The 20583-nt window shown below is 55.0% G+C and overlaps 3 protein-coding genes across 8 annotated transcripts in view; 1 reads left to right on the forward strand and 2 right to left on the reverse strand.

The window, feature by feature from the left end:
- ZFHX2 (zinc finger homeobox 2) overlaps positions 1-4755 on the reverse strand; it is a 28765-nt gene extending 24010 nt beyond the window's left edge. Inside the window, exon 1 of the mRNA XM_036114765.2 lies at positions 4730-4755. The gene's annotated coding sequence lies outside the window, so the exon portion shown is untranslated. The remainder of the gene's footprint in view (positions 1-4729) is intronic.
- Positions 4756-7332: 2577 nt separating this feature from the next.
- On the forward strand, positions 7333-10852 carry THTPA (thiamine triphosphatase). Of its 4 annotated transcripts, none has more exons than XM_036114873.2 (4): positions 7334-7841; positions 7973-8129; positions 8239-8799; positions 9862-10852. In XM_036114873.2, the coding sequence occupies exons 3-4, from the start codon at positions 8253-8255 to the stop codon at positions 10005-10007; spliced, it is 693 nt and encodes a 230-aa protein (XP_035970766.1). In that variant the 5' UTR covers positions 7334-7841; positions 7973-8129; positions 8239-8252; the 3' UTR covers positions 10008-10852. The 4 variants fall into 4 exon arrangements, with proteins under 4 accessions (XP_035970767.1, XP_035970766.1, XP_035970765.1 ...); XM_036114872.2 differs by having other exon boundaries at positions 8049-8129; XM_036114874.2 differs by lacking the exon at positions 7973-8129 and having other exon boundaries at positions 7333-7841; positions 8248-8799.
- A 52-nt stretch (positions 10853-10904) lies between these two features.
- AP1G2 (adaptor related protein complex 1 subunit gamma 2) lies at positions 10905-18998 on the reverse strand. 3 transcript variants are annotated; one of them, XM_078053473.1, is made up of 22 exons: positions 18856-18998; positions 18293-18497; positions 17743-17867; positions 17462-17603; positions 17240-17336; positions 16987-17063; positions 16773-16868; positions 16283-16363; positions 15883-15981; positions 15654-15709; positions 15370-15483; positions 15044-15184; positions 14905-14959; positions 14696-14818; positions 13902-13991; positions 13688-13815; positions 13337-13441; positions 12877-12994; positions 12658-12793; positions 11616-11779; positions 11303-11401; positions 10905-11202 (listed from the first exon to the last, which is right to left on the reverse strand). In XM_078053473.1, the coding sequence occupies exons 2-22, from the start codon at positions 18494-18496 to the stop codon at positions 11101-11103; spliced, it is 2352 nt and encodes a 783-aa protein (XP_077909599.1). In that variant the 5' UTR covers position 18497; positions 18856-18998; the 3' UTR covers positions 10905-11100. The 3 variants fall into 3 exon arrangements, with proteins under 3 accessions (XP_077909599.1, XP_077909600.1, XP_077909601.1); XM_078053474.1 differs by lacking the exons at positions 16987-17063; positions 17743-17867; positions 18293-18497; positions 18856-18998 and having other exon boundaries at positions 17462-17600; XM_078053475.1 differs by lacking the exons at positions 16283-16363; positions 16773-16868; positions 16987-17063; ... (3 more) ...; positions 18293-18497; positions 18856-18998 and having other exon boundaries at positions 15822-15886.
- Between the last annotated feature and the right edge of the window lie 1585 nt (positions 18999-20583).

Below are 20583 nucleotides of genomic sequence, written 5' to 3' on the forward strand. Positions count from 1 at the left end.
GGGGTGGGGGAGGGGTGGGCAGGCAGTCCCCTGGGGCTTTCCCCAGAGAGGCAAGGGGCTCTGGGAAAGTGAGTGGTGGGATGACTGAGAAGGCAGAGAAGAAAGATGGAAAAATCAATGAAATGAGTTTCTAACGGTGAGGTAAAGGACCGCCGTGTCGACAGCCTGTCGCCTGCTACAAAATATGAGCTGCCCAGGTCCATGGTGGTGGCTGACAGTGCATCCAACCGCCACGGCCCTCCCTTCAGGCTACCCCCTCCCCCCCAGCCCCTTCTCCAGTTGCCCTGGCCTTTCTCATTATAGCCAGACTCCCCACCCCCATCCCCCACTAGGGCTCCCCGCTTGCTTGCTCCCTTCCAGGTCTTCTCTCCTAGAGTCCTCAACCCATTCAGGGTCTTTCTGACTCCACCATAGAAACAGGACAGGTTATAATCCGTGACCGGTGCATCTTTCTCTAAGACTTCTGTGTATTGAGACCTCTCTGCAGATTTCCCTCAGAGTTGTGCTGAGCTCTGCATCTCTTGCCCCACCCCATCCCTTTCTAGATACCGCTGGACTCTCTCAACAACAGGGCCATCCCTCACAGGGTTCCTTACATCCAAGTCCGTGCCTCCTGCCTGCTGGCCCACTTGGCCAATGCTGACTTCCTTGTAATTGCCTGGATTGGCACAGGGTGTATAGGATGGGCCTGGTATTGATTTATGAACTCTTTGTGACTTGGGGGGCTGGGCAGGGGTAGGGCTGATTCAGTTGTGGTTTCATGATTGGGAATGGGGTAGGGTGGGGATGCTACTTCCAATTCAAATCTGCCAACTCTGTCTTTAGAAACAACTCCCAACCTTTTCTGGAAACCACCTCCTTTCTCTACCCTCCTCCGCATCTTCCTCTTGGCTCCTGAGATTGTTCATTCATGTTTTCTTCCCATCATCTCTCCAAAGACTCCCCAGATCAGCCCCTGGAGTCAGCCCTCCAAGTGTGGCTGCCCTTGGCTAACACCAGGTGTGCCCCTCACCTAGTCAGTCTCGCCTCTCTCCACCTCAGGTCTCACTGGGGCTCAGTGAACTCCCCTCCAGCCCTTTCCTTCAGTTTCTGCTTTCCCAACTTGCCCATTTATGCAGACTTAGGCTTGAGGCTTGGGGTGAGAGGAAGGTGGGCAACTCTTTTCCCTAGCTTCTCCCGATTAATTCAACATTCAATCAATAGATATTTATTAAGCATCTTCTATGTGGCAGACGCCGGGCTAGGTGCTGGGAAACAATCGGAAAGTAGATGGACAAGGCCCCTGCTCCTAGGGCCATCATGACTAACCCTGGGTCTCTCACCCAACAGCTTCCTTTCTCCACTCAGTTCCCTCACCCCCCTCCCCAGCCAAATTCCACTGTGCCCTCTGGCCTTTCAGAACCCTGCCCTTTTCTCTAGCTCTGCCTCAGGTTACACTCACACAGCCCTGATCTCCTCTCTTCTGCATTTCCAGCTTCAGTCTCCATGCCTAAACCCAGAGCTAGGTTCATCTTACATTTTCAACAACTCTCCTCCCTGCTCACAAAACCCTTCTCCTTTCATGTTCCCTAACTGCCATTTCCAGTTTTCTTCCTTCTTTGCCTGCCTTTCAGTCCTACCACCTGGTCCTTAATGCCCCCTGTCTCCCAAGGTCCCTTCCTCTTGCTCCTGTAGGTTCTAGTGAACGTCAGGCACTCACAGGTCTCACTCTGAGCTCAGAACAGCTCCAGGGAGGCAAGGTCAAGCTACCGACCCAGACCCAGGGATCCTACAGATCAGACTCCGGCCCTGGCCCTGTCCGTGTACAGCTCCCAGCAAAGCAGCAAGTTGTTCCTCTGTGGGTCTCAAGGTAACACCAGCTGCTCTGACATCATGGAGGGAGGAACCCTGTCAGGTTGCCAAGGCAACACGAGCAATTTATGACATCAGAAGCTTGAGGTCTTTGGTTCTCAGGGGGCTAGAAAGATTCAAGTTCCTGTCAGCTAAAGTAAATGGGAATTCTACTTTTTCATCTTTTTGCTTGTGTCCCCCTGGCTTGGGAATGAAAAGCAAAGGCCTCTAGTGGGGCAGTGAGGGATGTGGCCAATGGAACGAATGCTTGTGAGGTCTCTTTTCCTGTCTCTTCACCAGTATCTCTGCACGCGCTCTGCCTCTCCTTTGGCATCTCTCCCTTGCAGGGCTTCACCCAGTGGTATTTCTGCTATGCCTTTTTCCGAATCACCCCTCCTGCGGTGCTCTCTTTGCACCGGTCACGCTGTGTCCCTCTCACACCAGAGGCATTTGTTCCCTTTGATACCTCATTCTCTCCTTTCTTCCCCCTCCCAAGCTCTGTGCGGCTCTGATCTGCTTCAGCACTCCTCCATTTGCCTTCCATTTACCTTCTTTGTACCATATTCTTTTTCCACCTCATCTTATTCTTCAATTCCTCCCTTCCCCCACTTTACCATTGTATTCACTGCATATTGCTTTTTCTGTTGACCTCCTCTTTGGGAATACTCTATCATTTCTGTCCATCTTCTGTATCGCTCTAAACTCATGCTTTATTTTATTCTCCCAATTTTTCATTAATCACCCCTCAGTTCCTTCCCTGCCCCCATTCCGCATGGATTTTCTTCCCTTCCTTTTGCACATTCCTCACGTCATGCATTTCTCTACCCCACACATTTATTGTACCCAGCCTCTCCTTCCTTTCTGGAATACTGTTCACCTCTGAAATCTTCCATCTTCTGCCCCTATCTACCTCCTTCTCTTACCCTTCCAAGCTCCGAGGGCTGGAAAACAATGATGGGCTTAAAACAAGGTAAAGTCTCCTGACTCTTTATCCACCTTTCCCATTCTTTAGGCTGAATGAACCTGGCCTCTTGTACAAGATAGCGTCTGTCATATGAATGAAAACAGCCTCGTAAAGGATTATGCTGAATCCAAATATGATAATAACAGGGGCCCAGGAAGAAGATGAGCTAGAAAGTGAAGAAAAAGCCACTGAAATCTAGAATGAACTGAAGGATGAGAGGCAACCAAGCAGGGTGGAGCTCAGAGTCCTAGAGAATGTCCCCTTACAAAATCAAAGTTGACAGTTAATGGACATAATGGCCCTGACTGATGAAGGGGTTATATGCCCCTGGAAGCCCATTAAATTGATTTCTTGGCCTGTTTATGTGCCTTCACAAACCATACTCCCCACCTCTCCCAGCCCCTTGCTCTCTGGTACCTTCTGCTGCCGAGGTTAAAATGCTGGGTGAGAGGATAAGGGATAAAAGGAAATTAGGGTGACCAAGGAGAAAAGGTAGGCAGAGGGCATGTTATGGGAACAAAGGTAAAGACAGGCAAGGGAGATCATGGGAGACAGGAATGCAAAAAAAGGGGGTGAAACAAAGTGGGGAAATGAAAAAAAAATACAATGGCAAAATGAGGGAAGGGAGGAAATCAAGTCAGCAAAGAAGAGGTTTGTGGTGGGAAGCTCCTGGAGAGGCAGATGACACGCAGGAGACCAGAGGTTCTGGTAGGGGAGACAGGCACATGGCAAAGGAGATAGTCAACAATGCTAGAACTTCCAAAGCTTCCTGGGTGAAGGTGCAAAAGGATGCTATCCTGGCTGTGCTGAAGGGGTACTTGAGTCCTTCAGGAAGACACATCTGCCCCATCCCTCAGACTCTTTCCAGGCCCCTGACCAGTGACTGCCACAATCATGAATGATAAGCATGAAAAAAGTAGCCTGAAAAGGCCAGGGATATCATAAGGACTCTGAAGAAGAGGGCATGGAGTCCTAGACCAGTCAGGCAGCCAAGGCGTGACACATAGTGACAGGGACACACAGGGAGAGGATCACTCGGATAGGAAGAGTCACATGCGGAGACAGTGACACACAGACCCAGAGATGGATGGCTGGAGAGAATGAACGAGGGGGAAGAATGGCAAAATCAAGAGGCAGGGACGCATGGACACAGATCAGCGGGGCTACAGGCACATCGAGACCACGCGTGGTCGAGTGCTCAAAAATGATAGGGCTACTCTGAGAGGGGGGCAGACAAGAGCAGAGCAGATGGAGAGTTGGGGGGCCAGGAGAGACACACTTCACCTTGAGTGGAGCAGTGGCCTCCCCTCACTACTCGCACCTTTCCAAAAAAAAAAAAGCTCAACTTCAGGCAAAAACGAAGATCGAAGATTAAGAGTATCCACGTCCCCTCCCACCCACCCTCGCCCCCAGCACGCTAGCCCATCCGTCAGCCCGCCTGCCGCGGTTTCCGATCCCGCAGCCGGCGGGGGGCAGCCGAGACCCAGGCCCCTCCGGGCTGACAGCTCCGAGCCCGCACTCACCCGGCCTCCCCTTCCCTCCGGGACCCCCGCTCCCCGCACAGCTCGGCGCGGTCCGTCTAGGCTCTCGTTACCCTCCGTCTGTCCGGCTGGCTCCTGGTCCAGCCTCGATGCCTTTTCCCTTCGCCGTCTCTCCCTCCACCCCTGCATCTCTCTCCCCCACCCCATCCTCCTTCGCACACCCCTCCCCCCCACCGCTGCCCCTCCTTCTCCTCAGGCTCTCCGTCTGTCTGTCCGTCCGTCCGTGTCCCCTCCCCCAGCCCCTTCCCGTCCCTCGCCGTGCCCTCCAGCGGCAGTCTCCGAGCGCCTCCTCTCCCCTCCGTCTCCAGCTTCCAAAGAGCAAGGAAAGGAAGAAGAGAGAGAGGGAGAGGAGAAAAAAAACCAACCCAGCAGCATCGGAAATCGATGCACTTACACCTCAGCTGGAAGCAGGGACGGGAGTCGAACCGCGGCCGCCGAGCAGCGCGAGGCGGGGAGGGGAGGGGGCGGCTCTTGGAAGGGACTTCTCCGATGTGTTGATTCCTTTTTTTTTTTCCCCTCCTCCTCCCTCCCTCCAGCGCTCACTCCGGGGCGTCAGGGACGGAGATGGAAAAAAAAAATAAATAAATTCACGGCGGTGAGGGAAGTGAAGGAAAATAATCAATGCTATTTGGCTGCGGCTGAAGTGTTTTCCCGGCTTCGTGAGGGGGTTTCCATTGATTCACCCTGGGCACTCGCTCTCTCCCTGCCTCCTCCTCCTCGCCCTCCTCCTCCTCCTCGCCGCCCTCCTCCTCCTCCTCCTCCTCCTCCTCCTCGCCCTCACTCCTCCGCCTCATTCACTGGCTGGAGCCGAGGCGTCCCACACAATGGAATAATCAATACCCAGGCGCCCGGGGCGGCCCCACTGAGCAGGTGCAGCGTCCCGCCCGCCGCGGTGAGTGCCGGGAGTTGTAGTCCGTCCGTCCCTGCTCCCACCGGCCTGCCCGCAAGCGCTGCGTACCCGCGCCGGACAGAGGCCCCAAGGTAGGCCGGCCAGCGGGCGGGGCCACCTTGCTCGACTGTGGTCCTGGGTCCAAGCCAGTGCTTGCAAAGGTGGCAGGCGCCTTTAAACTCCTTCCCGTGTTCTCCTCTTCCTCCTGCCTACAGAAACCATACATGTGTTTTGTTGTTTTAAATCGGCTCTAGGGTAAGCCTGGGCTTCTACCAGCTTCCCAGAGCCTCCCCAGGCCTATCTTTCTTTTCCACTCCCTTCTTCCTGCCTTACCAGTCCCCCACCTTTCCAATGGGGTACTAGAACCTTCTCTTCCTCAGCAGTTACTCTGAAGTCTCCGAGAGCGTTTGTCTCCTCCACCCAGAGTTGGGTCGGGAAAGGGAGGTTCTGGCTCCTGGTCCTCATCTTCAGGTTATAAGCTCTCTTATATTCTAATAATAACTGTAGAGATCTATTGAGTGCACAGAACAGTTCCAAGCAAGCACTTTTATGTACATTAACTTGCTTAATTCTCACAACTAGTCCCATTTTACAGTTGCGGAAACCAGGCCACAAAGAAGTTATGTGGCCCAAAGTCACATGGCCAGTAAGTGACAGTGCCAGGTTTCAAACCTCGATGGTCTGACTCCAGAGCTCACAATAGCTGCTGTGGCCTACTTCTCTTAAAAGTAAAAGAAAGAAAAAGAAAGAAAGAAAGAGAGAAAGAGAGAAAGAGAGAAAGAAAGAAAGAAAGAGAAAGAAAGAAAGAAAGAAAGAAAGAAAGAAAGAAAGAAAGAAAGAAAGAAAAGAAAGAAAGAAAGAAAGAAAGAAAGAAAGAAAGAAAGAAAGAAAGAAGAGAAAAAAAACAAACCTTGGAGTTTATAGGAAAAAAGGAAGGAGAAAGAAACTAACATTTTGAGGCTTTATGATGTGACCGTTTATCACTGAATCCCCACCCATAACTGTGGCAGTCCACATCTTACCAAGGAGAGATGAAAAGTTTGGGGAGGTGAAGTAGCCTGCCCAAGACCAAACACCTGGAAATCAAAGCTGGTAGTCAACCCCAGGTCTGTCTGGTTCCTGAGTCTGCCCTCTGCCCCACTGAACTGTACCTTATAACTCAGGGAAGAGGACCTTATAATTCAGGGGAAAAGGTCTTTTTCCCCACGGAAGAAAACTGAAAATCGAAGGATGGATGAAAAGTAGGCCAGTGATTGGAGCTAGGGGCTGGGGGCCCTCCCCTCCCTGACTACTGGTACCTGTTATGGAGTGGAAGAGAGATGCATCCAAGACATCCCAAGTTCAAGATGCTATGTCTATAAATCAGTGTCCTCTCCACAGTATTTCCCACAGGTCATTTGTTTCCAGAAACATACTGGGAAGATGACAGATGTTAAGAACCTGGCACTTCTCACCCATCATAGGAGTTGAAAAGAGCCACTGTTCCTCAGCAAGCTACCTCACCCAGAGGGTCAGACACACAGTCTCCAGGTAATCATAGCCCTCAGAGAGAGTAAGGAGAAGGAGCTCTTCTTTATTTTATCTCCCAAAGCAGTCAAAGGGCCACCCCCACATCTTCCTGTATTTTAAGCAAACATGAGAGTTTCTCCCACTCCAGACAAAGCCTGCTCAGGGGCCACTGGCAACCCAGTGAAAATTCCTCAGGCTGGCACTCAAGGCCATTTCCACCGTGCCCTTCAACTGTATTTCTAGCCTCATCTCCTTATACACTGGCCAGGTGCTCTCCAGCTTCTTGGTCTTTGCTCATGCTGTTCTGTCTCCATCTGGGTCTCTGTTGAGATCCTGTCGTGTCTTTTGTTCCTATCCAAAACACTGTTCCTTCTCTGAAAGTTTTCAACCTTCCCCTAAACACTCATGGCAGGATGTATTATCCCCTCTAAAACTCCTGAGTAGTTAAACTGGTCTTAGTTATCCCCCTTTGCAGCCCATTACTACTCGCTTGTATTTTGTGGGCCGCCATGATAGCCAATAAAATCTCTCTTGGACAGCGTCTGAGTAAGTGGCTTGGATTTCAGGCCTATTTGCCTAGGAAGTGAAGGGGCTGGAGACCGGACTGGGGCTCGGCTTCTTACATCAGGCTGTCCGTGCCGCCCCTGCTCAACTTTAGGTTGAGTCCCGCGGGCAGTAACCGCAGCTTTCCTGTCACCATAGCGACGGGTGGGGCGAGAAAGCAAAATCTCCCTTTGGAACTACACCTCCCATCATGCACCCGGGCCCCAGGGTGCCGGGCTCAGCCTGAGGCCTGAGACCCGGGCCGACCCCCGGGAGCCGGCAGGGGTCGGGCAGGAGGAGCAGAGCGCAGGGGGACTTCTGCGCTCCCGGCCCACCGCGGAGGTCGCGGACCCCCATCACGTAGCGGGCCTCTGGGACCCTGGCCTGTCCTCGGCACCGCCACATCGGGCCTAATATGGCCGCTCGTGCTGGCACCGGGCAGGTGCGCAGAGATCCGGGCCGAGGTCCAAGGCCAGGGACTGCTCCCGGCATTCCTCGCGGGCGTGGCGTAGGCTCCCATCGCCCATCTCCAGGTCCCGCGAGTGGAAAACCCTCGGGCTTTGAGGTGAGACCCGAGGCTCCGCGGGCCGGGCCGGTGCTGTGGCGAAGGGCGGGGTCGTTGCGCGAAGTGAGCCACTGGACACCTGGGGTAGTTGGTATAGAGGGCGAGTGTGGAAAGGAGGACCCCCACTACAGTTTTCCAGGGAACCCTTTGGATTGAGGACATCAGCAAGGGTGTAAGGGATTACCTGGAGATCTGTCACCGTTGCAGAACCTTCAGATACCGGAGCCAGACGGGGGCTATCCATCACTGAGGCAGGGAGAAAGAGCTGTAGCCCCAACACAGAGCTCGGTGACAGCGTGTGCCTCATAAATTCTTGCGGGGTGGGGGGCGGTTTGCCGAATTGTCACCCTGCAAGGCTGAGCACCCTTGGGAGCTCAGCAGATGTTTATTGATTTAGTGATTGCAGGTAGCATGGCCCAGGCCTTGATTGAGGTGGAGCGAAAGTTCATTCCTGGCCCTGACACAGAGGAGCGGCTGCAGGAGCTGGGGGGCACCCTGGAGCACCAGGTCACCTTCCGGGACAGCTACTATGACACCCCTGAGCTGAGCCTCATGCGGGCGGACCACTGGCTGCGACAGCGAGAGGGTAGTGGATGGGAGCTCAAATATCCGGGAGCGGCAGTGGTCTCAGGACCTCACACTGAGTATGTGGAACTCACAGTTGAGCCTGCAATTGTGGCCAAGCTCTGTGAGGTGCTGGGGGCTGACGTCCAGGGGGCTGGAGGTGTGGCTGTTGTGCTGGGCCCACTGGAGCTGCGGGAAGTAGCTAGTTTTGTGACTAGGCGTAGTGCCTGGAAGCTGGTGCTATCCGGAGCTGATGAAGAGGAGACTCCGCTCAGGGTGGACCTGGATACAGCCGACTTTGGCTACACTGTGGGGGAGGTAGAAGCCCTGGTGTACGAGAAGGCTGAGGTCCCAGCTGCCCTAGAGAAGATCCACAGGCTCAGCAGCATGCTCGGTGAGGGAGACAGGCCCTTCTGTGCTTTCATTGCCTTCCCTACTGCTCTTGCGGATGTACCCACTGAACCAGCTAGAGGGGAGGGTCTTGGCATTATTCTGTAACGGGGATTGTCTTGGCAATTTTTTGGAGGGCCCAGTTTGCTTTTACAGAAGCTGCCTAACTGGATCGGATCCTTCCTTGTCTTCCCTAGTCCTTGCCTCATTTAGTTCTCATACCTCCAGCCGCTCCAAGTTTGCGTCCGTTCTCTGCTTGAATCCTTCCATCCATCCTTCCTTCTCCCAAATCCTGTCCTCTTAATTTTTACAACTACCTAGATCCTCATTTAATTTGTCCTGTTGGCTTTGAGTAAAAGGCAGGAACACTGTATTTATGTGACAGACAACAGGACAAGTCGTGGCAGGTTTTTCTGTAGACAGTTCATCCACAGAAGTATGGGGTTGTGCCTCCCATGAGGCCTTAAAGTGGTGGAATGCTGCTCTCGCTTTCTCAGCAAACATACACTGAGTTGAGTTTCCTGCTCTCCGCCCAGCATGCTGCCAGGCTCTAACAGTAAGACCCTGACTTATCACGGCTCCATACCATAGAGAGGCTAGAATTCTATGTGAATCCCACCCCATGGTTGTTGCTGCTTCTCTCCTTTCTCTATCCCCGTTCTCTGTGTGCATCTCTGCATGTGCTTCATTACCAACCTAATGAGCTTTGGCCTGCCTCCATGGGCTTTAATCTTGACTGGGGGACAGGAGGAGTAACTGAAAAGAGTGGATATGGAGGCACCCTCTGTCTACATGGCACCTGAGCGACTCTTCACCATTTCTCCTTGCTGGAGGAGAGGCTCATGCTTGGCTTCCCAGCCTCACTCCCACCCGCCGTGGCCCTTGTAGGCCCCACTGGCACAGGCCAATCAGGGTGTGCGCTGGCGGGTTACAGAAACTGGTTGGATGGCATTCAGAATCCCAGTGCTGCCCCGGAAACAACTTTGGGGTCGGCTATGAGGGCAGGGAGCCGAGTCAAAGCATTTACAGCTCTGTCTGCTTCTCTCCTTTCTCCTCTGGCCTGCAGGCGTGCCGGCGCAGGAGCGAGCACCTGCCAAGGTGCTGGTGTACTTACAGTGCTTCCGGCCTCAGGACTACCAGCACCTGCTAGAAGTATACAGCCCCAGAGAGAGGCCACAGGGGACTAACGCTCCTGACAGCAGCTTGGCCTAGGGTGTCACTTCCTCAACAGCGAAGAGAACTCTGGGTCTAACGGGGTTCCTTCCTGAGCACACTGTGCCTCTTCCCCTGGCCTCCTTCCCACAGTGACTCCTCTCTCTCCAGCTCTGCCTGTTCTTTCACCTTACCCTCAGCTATCCTTCCTTGAGCCCTCCCTGGCTGCCCCCTCCCTCATCCGTCAGATGCAATCTGTGGGCCGCCCCTCTCCCCTGGCCGCTAAGCAGCCTCCATTGATTTCCGCTCGTGTTTATAGGATTTCCACTTAGCCGTGATCAGTAGTTAAGCACAGGAAAATCCCTTGCCACCCCCCCTCCCTTGGTCGATGCCATTGATTCTGCCAGCGCCTCCTAAACCGCCTGACAGCTGAGTTAGAGATGAGGGGAGGCAGCAGGGACTTCCCTGCCTTGGGGTGTGGGGAATAGCAGCAGGTTGGGGAAGTGGGTGGGAATCCCTTTTAGACATCTGGAAGTTCTGGTTTCACTTTGCTACTGTGCCCTAGTCTGGCCCAGATGGTAGAGTGCCTCCTGTGGAGGTTTAGGGGCAAATCTCCCCAACCTGGAGAGGGTAAAAAGAGCCCTTCTTTGTTGAAACAAGTTCCTAAGGCTCAAGGGAAGATACAGACTTCCTGGATAAGAAGACTCTTCCCGGGGCGCCGGGGTGGCTCAGTTGGTTAGGTGTCTGTCTTTGGCTCGGGTCATGATCCCAGGGTCCTGGGATCGAGCCCCGCGTCGGGCTCCCTGCTCAGTGGAGTGTCTGCTTCTCCCTCTCCCTCTGTGATCTCTCTTGCTTTCGTTCTCTCAAATAAACAATGAAATCTTAAAAAACAAACAAACAACAAACCTTCCCTTGCTATGATTTGTAAACGTTTTCTATCTCAAATATCCCCAAATATGGCTTTCCCCCCTCAGGCTTTATTGGGCTTTCATTATTTGTGGGGGGTGGAAGGGCACCCCCCCCCCCCGATTTTGCAGAGGCAAACGCAGGACCAGAGCGCCACCTGCTGGTAGTCGTCAGGTGCAGGCTCCAAGTGGCCGAGACCCTGGGGAGTTTGGGATACAGGAGGATTTCAGACTGAGTGGAGGCTGAGTTACTGCCACGTCTCCACCGGCAAGTTGTTCACTTCAAAGATCTCCTGCACCGACCGGCCAAAGTGGTTGTAGGTGAGGCGCAGCTTTAGCCTCAAGGGGGCCTAGGAATTCGGGAGTGGAGACCAGGGTTAGCTCCTATGATCTCTGTCCCTGGGTCTTATCCACAGGGGGTGGGGTGGGGGCAGGTGCTCCTGAGCTCACCTTGTTAGGATTGAGGATTCTGAGGAGCTGGGTCACTGGAAGGCCACCCTGAGCTGGAACTGTGTCCCCACTGGGGGCCTGTAGCTGCAGCTGCAAACTCTGAACACAAGAGGTTGGGCAGAGCACAGTAAGGCAACGAGCTGGGCTCAGGCAACCCCTCCACACCCAACAGTTTCAAAGCCTCTTCCCATAACACCCCAAGTGCTTATCTCTGCACGTCATTCCCTTCCCGTCTCATTCTTCCACCCACCTCCTCTACTTAGCCTTTCTCCTGGAGTGCCCAGGCCACCTCAAACCCTGGTCTTCTACAAACCTTGGGCACCGCAGCCTGACAGACAAAGTGGGTGACATCAGCCCCTGAGGTGTTGATAGCAGTGACCGTGATTAAGAGCAAAGCAGGGGTTCCAGGGGGGCGAACAAAAGACAGATTCAGCTGCAGTCCTTCACGCTCAAACACTCTGAGATTTGGGATGGAAGCTGGAGTATGGAGAGAGAAGCAGCTCAATGTATGGGGAAGATAACAAGTTCATTCATTCATTCAACAGAAATTAAGTGAGTGCCCACTGGGTGCAGGCAGTGCTTGAGATGCTAGCGACAAAGTGGACAAGAAGATGAAGTCCCTATTCTGAGCTTATAGTCTAATGGGCAGAGAAAAACAATAAACAAGAAAACAACCAAGATAATCACAGACTACTTGGTGCTATGAGGAATAACTTAAATAGGAATGGTAGGGGAAGGTATCTGGCATTTTAGCTGAGGCCCGAAGAATGAAAATGAGCCAGTCATCTGATGTGCTGGGCAAGAACATTCCATGTAGGGGCGCCTGGGTGGCTCAACTGGTTAAGCATCTGCCTTTGGCTCAGGTCATGATCCCAGGGTCCTGGGTTTGAGCCCCGCATTGGGCTCCCTGCTCAGTGGGGAAGTCTGCTTCTCACTCTGCCCCTCACCCCGCTCATGCTCTTTGTGTCCCTCAAATAAATAAAATCTAAAAAAAAAAAGAACAGACATTCCATGCAAAAGGAGCACAGATTACCAAGGGTTTCAGGTGAGAGGTCTGAGGAGCTGAGAGGGGCCAGTGGAGCAGAGAGTGGGAAAGTATAGGAGATGGGCTGGGAGGAAGCTGGGCCTCACAGGCCAGGATACAAAGTCTGGAACAAAGGGAAGGCATTGAGGGGTATCCAGGAGGGAACTGGCACAAGCTAATGAACCCTTTTATCAAGATGGGGATGTGATGGGGGGCTCACAGCACGGAAGAGGGCATGTGGACCCCAATCCTTGGCAAAGAAGGAGAAGCAGCACATTTCCACCCCTCCTTTTCTTAAGACGTCTCCCGTCTCCCCTTTGTTGAGGCTTACCTGGGGCTGGAGACGCACAGGGCAGGTCGAGGAGGTGTACTAAAGTGCCTCCTGGGGAGGGTTCCAGAGCAGGTGGGGGCTGGGCAGCCCCAGAAGTGCCATCCAGGAGATCTAACAGATCCAAGAGCTTGGAGGCCTGGGGGAAAAGGCAGAAGGAGCAGGGCTAGGTGTGGAAGCCAGACCAAGTCCTCTTCCCTTGGGGGCTTCCGGCCTCCTCACCTGCGGCTCTGTGGCAACAAGGGCTGCTTCCGAAAGCTGGGCCTCTTTGCTTTCCTTTGCTTCCTCATCCTGAGTGCCACCTCGCTCCACGAGAGGCATCTTTTCTAGGATGGCAGCCCTGAGAGGATGGAATACAGGTGTCTCCCTCTGGGTGGACCCCGGGCTTTTCATAAGAAGCATGTGGGAGGATGGCTAAGACCGTGCAGAACCCTGCACACGGTGGGTCGGAGTGCCCTTCTGATTTCCTAAGACCGGCACGCTGTTGCTGGTTTTCGGTGAGCGAGGAGGGCTGGGAGCCACCTTGGCTACAGTCAACTATGGGTGGGAGGCTCTGACTGTGGAGGAGGAAGGACGAAGGGGAGGATGAGACCCTTGTACCCAGAAAGGGGCACTGGGGAGAGGCCACATGGGGACAGGGCAGGGGTTTGGGTCCTCCACTGTGGCACAGTGATGGTCGCACCTCATGTGGTCGTACTTCCGGAAGAGCGTGTTGTACTCCACGGCCCGCTGCTGCAGCTCCACGTCCAGGCAGCTCCCGTAGATGGACACCACCTGGCGGATGCGGCTGGGCCACAGGGTGGCGTGTGAGCGGGAGGGCAGCCTGCCCTGCCCTTCAACTCCAGGATGTGGCACGGAAGGGAAAGGCCGCACAGAGCAGGGGGGTACCCACAACACCTGGCTCAGGACGAAGAACCTAAGGACTAGGGAACTTGGGGTGTGTGCACGGAGAGAAACTCCGAAACTGGTGGGCACGGTGAAGGGACATCTGTCACTGGAGGCACCAAGAAGAGGGGCCGGGACCCTTTCTTACTTGTTGTCCCCACGGAGCCGGGTGCTGAGCTTCATGAGGGCAGTCAGGGCATATCCTCGGGTGGCCGGTAGGGACATATGGGACTGCAGCACCTTTTCCAGGAGTGCCAACACCTTCTCTTCCTCCACCTTTGCGGGGACATAGGCAGTAACCGTGGGGCATCTTGCCTCTCCCGCTGAGGCCCTCCTCAGTGTACTCCCGAGGTCGGTCTCACCTGAAGGGGCTCAGTTTCCTCACAGCCCCCCTCCAGCAGGAGGTCCCCGTATTCTCCAATGCACCAGGCTGCCACTTGCACCAGCGGTTGCTGCGTGGGACAAGAAAGATGCCAGGCCAGGTTCTGGGTCCCCTCCCCACTTCTACGCCCTGTGACATCCCTTTGTGCAGTGCAGAGCTTGTGGGGTTTGGAGAGGTGGGGAAAGGGAAGGCTCTCGCACAGTTTTGTAAGTTTGTCCGTCCCCCCCACCCCTGCCAGCTCTGTCCTGGCTCCTGGCTGTCTTCTGCCCTCTGGTGGCCAAGCGTCAGAACTACATGGCCCCACCAAAAGGAGCTCAGTGAGAACCTAGCAAGAGGGTCCCTGCCTTGAGGAAGGGGTACGTGGTTTCTGCCCACCCTACTTAATATGGAAAAAAGACGGTAGATAGATAGTGGCTGGCTTCTGTTAATCCACTCAACATTCAAGGTAGTAAAAACCTGATACACACAGAAAGAGCTCTATCTCAATTTGATCGTCAAGACAGCTGTGGGAGGCAGGCAGGGTAGAGAGCTGAGTACACTGGGCGTAAGGAGACTTAAATTAGTCATCTGTGGTTACAGAGCCAGTAGGTACTAGAGCCAGGACAGAAGTCCAGGTGTTCTAACTAAAAACAGGGCTCTGTCCTTGAGTGTCTCCATTGAACGGGTAGCTGTGACCTCCAGGGAAAAACAGTGGGGCATCAGGTATGGGGAGTAGGTGGCCCAGGAAGGGCTGGGAGGCTCGGGCAGCCCTGGGTCTGGTTGGGGGAACGGTACTTGGGAGATGTCGTCTGCCAGGGCGCTGTAGAGACGGCGCACAGAGTAGGCATGTAGCTCCTGAGCACCCCCAATCAGCTGGGTCAGGTTGGCCACCGCGTCATCCCGTACATGGGTGCCTGCCTGGAGGGGGTGAATGTGGCCAAGGGTTCAGGGTGGTGAACCTTGCCCACTCCCTCCCAGCTCTCTCACATCAGTCCCTGCCTCACCGTTGTCAGCACACGCAGGATGGTGTCTATGTGCCACCGCTTGGTTGGGGCAAACCTAGGGGACATATGCCTCTTCAGCCCTGGTACTGACCCTCCCCAGATTCTACCGTCTCTGCCTTCTGGGCACCTATCACCTCACCTCTCTGCTGCCAGCAGGATGCCTGAGGCACAGTCGGCCCGTAGATCAGGGGGGCAGGATTCCAGAAAGCTCTGCAGCTCTTGTGTCATGGCTCGCACATTGGAGCTATTCACCAGAGCCAGACTCAGTTCCAGGGCCCGCCTGGCAGGAGAAAGATGTCGTCAATACAGGGTAGCCAGGTCACCCTGAGCTAGGCCTCAGGCCCTTCCTTCTCCAGGCACCTGTTTCCTTAATCCCTCTACTTCAGCTGCTCTGACCCGGTCCAGGTCTTGGCTACCAGGCGCTGGGCCCCCTGCCCTGCCTTCTCATTCCTCTGTCCTCCTCACCGGCTAAGGGAGGCGTCGGGTTCCCGCAGACACTCCACCACAGTGGGCCGGTGCCGCTGCACAGCGCTGTGATCGGACTGCACCATACGCAGCAATGACGTCAGGGCTACGTACCTGGCCAGGGCGGGGGAGGGCCTATCACACCGTGGTCCTCAGCCCCCTCCCTGCCCCATCCCGCCCTAGTCCTGGAATAAGAGGCAGGTAAATCAAGAGACGCTGGGAGGAGGAGGGCCAGGGACCAGGGGCTCAGTGGCACAGCCCAGCCAGACACCTGGGATGATTACCTAATGTTCTTGTCATTGTTGAGCAGAAAGCGGCCGAGAATGTTGACAGCCAGGACCTACGGGAGGCAAAGGTTGAGGACAGTCAGGGAAGGAGCGACGCGCTCGTTAAGGAGTGCCGGCTGCAGGGCACAGGATGATGGGTGGGGAGGAGAAAGCAGTGCATAGGACCTGTCTGCCTGGCTGGGGTTGGTGGGTGGGGCCGCAGTGGGAGGGGCATATGGGATGATACCCGCAGGCCGGCTGCAGCGCGGATGTCCATGATGGTCAGCACAGTCTCAAACAGGACCGCATTGCCCGCATTGCGGCTGGTGTCTGTGTTAGTGGCCACCTGAGTGGATGGGGGAGAAGATGCAACTAGAAGGGGCTCTGTCCTCTCCTCAGGTCTCTGGAAGGTACCCACCACATCATCCCTTCATCATCTAACAAAGTTCCCCAAGCCCCCACGATGTGCCAGGGGCCACCACACTGAGACAGACTGTGTCCATGTCCTCATGGAGATCGCAGTCTAGAGGGAAACGGAGACGTGATTATACGGCCACCATGGGGTGGGTGGTCATGTGAGGGGTGCCTGGGGCTGGTAGGATCTCAGAGCCACACACCTAACCAGTGCCCACTCTCCAGCCTCCCACCTGGGCCAGCAAGTCATTCATGGTCTCACTGCTTTCTTCATGGTTCTGGCCCAGAATCCGAAGCAGACGAAGTATCTGGACCTGAGATGGGTTAAAAATTGAAAGGTGGAGGGGTTCAAAGGGTAAGGAGTTGGGTTGAAGAGAAAAATCCAGCACCAAAGAAAGTATTGCGAGGGGCCTGGCTGGTTTCCTAGAGTTTCCCTCCCCTTCCCCCCACACAGGTCCCTGGGGTCCTGGGAGATCAGAGGCATGTGAGGCCAGGGGATTTGGAGACAGGCTTTTTGTTGTTGTTGTTACCAAACTGGATTTCTGACCTTTAGGTATCCCCCACTTCCCGCACTGGTCTCGGGATGACCCGTGCGATCCTGTGCCTGCCACCCTCCTGCCTGACACTCACTGACCCAAAGTGTTCTCTGGGAGGTGGCCGCTAGCCATGGGCTTACTGCTAAGCTCTTTTTTCCAGGGATACAGCAGGACAGGGTCAGCCCACCTGCAGAAAGGGGTCGCTGACTCCAGATACACTGTGTTCTACGGAGTATCCCGTCGTCACCAGAGTCCGGAGGATCTGCACCAGCTGGGGAACCACCTGGAGGGAGGGCACAGCCTTACTGGTCATTCTTCCTAATCCTCTCAACCTTCAGACCCATTCCAACCCCATGGCCCCTCTTTTCCTGGCCCAGGGCCTGCCCCTTTCACCAGCCCACCTTTCGAAAGTGCTTGAGGGCTGCAGGGCTTCGTTCACAGAGCTCCATGATCAGCGTGATGGTGCCCAGCAGGATGCCTGGTGTCGGGGGGGAGGGCAGTGAATGGTGGGCCAGGGGCACAGGAGAGTCTACTGCGTGTGTGTGTTCATGGGCACATGCTACCCTGCTCCTAGCAGCTGGTGTTCCCATCCTATTTTTCACTTCTGTCCACAGCCAGAGGTAAGGCAGGGGATGGGGAGGCCCGTGGCCTTACCGTGGTGGCGTTCATGAAGAAGTTGGGCACAGGGTGGGAGGAAAATGTTGGAGAGCTCGGGGACCTTCCGGATCATGTGCACTGCAGTCAGAACAGCCTGCAGAGATCAGGGGGCTCAAAAAGGGGCAGGGGTCTCCCAGGATGGACCTCCCACCTTTAACACATGGCAAACAGGACGGTTTCGGGGGGGAGGGGCGAGTGCCTAGAGTCCTGCCATCTCACCTTCTTGCGCACATAGGAGCTGGGCTGCAGGAGCAGTTTCTCCACCTCAGTGGCCAGGTCCCGGCACATCTCAGCAGAGCCCACAGTGCTCAGAGTGCACAGGGCCAGGCCTTGTACTGCCTGAATCCCCTGGCTCAGGTCACTGCAGAGTTGGGAGGGTGGTCAGTCAAGCTCTGAGAAATCCATCCTTCCCAGTACCTACAACAGGCAGCCCCCTGGGACTTCCCAGTTCCCCACTCTCCCATCCCCCTGATTCCAAGTGCTTCCCAGAACCCTCTCACTTCTTGATGCTGTTGGTAATGAGCAGGTGGGCATCCTGCCTCTCATCCAGTAGAAGCATGGCCCCCAGGTAGCCCACCCTCTTGTCTGTGAATCTGGGGGAGGCGATCAGTTTCAGGCACTCCATCTACAGGGAAGGGGGCAGACCAGGAAGGGGCAGGGGTGAAACTCGAGGCACTAACATCCCTTTTCTATCTTCTTTACCACCAGATTAACTTATGCTAACACCATTTCCCATCATCCTCCCTTCAACAAAGGAAAAGGCTTAGGAAATTCAAAGTTAGTGCGTAGTTTCAAGGAACCAGGAGTCGAGGAGGTGGGAGAGAAAAGGAGGTGGCTTGAATGGGGCTGGCCAGAGAATGAAGGGTTCAGTCCAGCTTATGACCTACAGGGGTTGTAATGGGGAAGGAGGTCGGCAGTGCATGCTGTGAGGAAGGGCTCAGAAACTTTGGAGAATAAAAAAATCAGGGCACAAGCAGGTGAAAGTGTCCAAGACCCTGCCCCATTAGCCTTCCTCATCAAACTCCGAAGGGAGGCACCCCTGCCCAGTACCTGTCCAAAGTGGGCGGGGTAGCCCAACATGTGGACGTAGAGCAGTTTGGCCAGCTGGCGGTGCCTGTGCAGAGGGTCCCCATCGCGGAAGGAGGCGCGGATGTGGGCGCACTCCTTCTGGATCACCTCCCGCTCCTGGGCCTGGGTCTTGGCCCCACGAATTTCCTCGATTAGATCTTGAAGCTTCAGCGAAGGCACCACCATCCTGAGGGGGCAGAGCCCGGAAATGGAGAGGGCTTTGAACCTCTCGGGCCGGGAGTACCTGGCCGTCCAGCCCAGACTCGCTCTGTACCACGATCCTGAACGCCCGGGTCCTGCAGCTATCCTAAAACTGAGCCCACATTTACCTTTGCCCACGTGGGTTTACCAAATTCCGCCCCCTCCTCACCGTGGGAGGAGATCCCCACTACGCATGCGTCTCCGCCCCACTCCGCGCCCATTCAGACGGAGCATGCGCCAGAGCCCCGCCTATCCCCCCCACCCCACCCCACCCAATCCTCCGGTCCCACCTGGTTTCCCATCCCTAGCTCGGCCATTGCTTTCCTCCCAGGTCCCTGCGCTACCTCTTCCGCGGGATTCCTCCCCAAGGTCACACCTCAGGCGGACTCAGCTTCACACCAGGACGCCAGCCTTAACGACAGCCTCACCTGGCTTGTTTCAACTCCGCTCCTCTTCCCCCCAGCGCTTCCTGGTACCCGGCCCGACGGGGGTTGGTCCTTCGTCTGGTCCTTCCCTCTTCCCGCCCCCGTCACGGGACCCCGCCCCCCCTGGGCCGCCCGGCTGAGCTGTCTAGAACCCTCTGACCTCAGGCCTCAGGCTTTGGAGTTGAGGGCAAGGAGCTGTCCTGGCGGCAAGACTGCATAACAGGCCTGGGGTTCCCCAAGAGGCCTCTTTGTACATTCTCACCCCCCAGGGAGCCTCAAGAGAGCTTGGATTTGAAACCATCGCACCCCAAAGGAGATGACAGTCCCCCCCCTTTTTTGAACTTTTTTATTAATATATTTTTTTGTTAAATTTCTTTGTATTTTTTTTTCCTGCAAGACTTGGTGTTGGCGGCACTGTTGTAGTTTAACTTCAATCCCAAATTCCATGAAATAGAAATCAGAAGTAAAGGTTTAGAGGGGAGGGAGGGAGGCAGGCCAAGGAGTAAACAGAGTTTGACTAGAAAAAAAGAAGAGGGTATGTGTGGTGGGCATTCCCAGGCAAGGCCATTCCTTGAGGGAGGGGGTTGGCAGGCAGCTTGCGTCTGCCTCATGCAGGGGAGGGAGGAAAGATCCCCTGGGGACCCTACAGAGGGGTCCCCCTCTTCCTAGGACTTCCTGCCCCCAGGGGAAAGCTATTAACAGGGATCAGCCACAACCTCAAACAGGGCTCTCCACCCACCTCTCACCCTGCTTTGACTCCCACCTCTGCCCTGCCTGGAAAGTGTGTGAGAGATTGGCTTCCTTTGATCCCTCTTTCTGTTGTTTTCCCATTTCACAAGATTCTGATGTGACGGGGGAAGGGATATAACCCACTTAGAGACTACTAAACTTGTCACAGCTTCTGCTGCTCTGTGAGTTCCTGTTATCTAGGCTGGTTGTGTTCCCCAGAAATGCCTCCCCCCCCACCCCCACGCCACAACTGCCAGAGTTGGGGAGTAGGGTCCTAGCTCAAGTGCCTCTAACCCTCTGCAGTAGAAATGTCTTCTTCAGGCCCCTTAGAAATCTAATCAAAGGCCACAAGTGAGTCCAGACCAACCAAATGAACTTTTAGGGGGAGAGAGGAGGGTGGGAGAGGTCAGTGGGTAGACGTGACTGCATTGGACGGTTTCTTTCCTTTACACATTGCTCTTGACAAGGCAGGCCACCCTAGGGGGTTGGACGAGGGGCTGGCTGTTGAGGAAAGGAAGAGGGAGATCCTAGGGAGTCATTCTACTTTTCATCTCCCTTATCTCCTTCAGGGAAGGATGGAGTTAGGCAAGAACCTAGCTCAGTGCTTGGAGGTGAAATAGGCTCCTCCACAGTCAGAGATGGAGGCCGTACCTCCTCCAGCTCTTTCACTAGGCCTCGCAGGGACACCAGGCCCCTTGGGTCAGGGAGCCACAGCAGCTCAGCCAGTGCCTTGCCCAGTATACAGTCATCCCTCCTCTATTTTCTTCTTCCTTTCCACTCAGCTTCTAGGAGACTCCTCAGGACACCAAACCCCCACCCTCATCGAAGTTCAGGTCTAAAGAAAAGGCGGGGAAGACACGGGGCAATGGTCTGACTTAGATTTGTGTGTCTCAGAGAAGAGAGCGACTCTGAGCGAGA

This window comes from Halichoerus grypus, chromosome 8 (assembly GCF_964656455.1).
Source record: "Halichoerus grypus chromosome 8, mHalGry1.hap1.1, whole genome shotgun sequence".
NCBI classification, from domain to species: Eukaryota; Metazoa; Chordata; class Mammalia; order Carnivora; family Phocidae; genus Halichoerus; species Halichoerus grypus.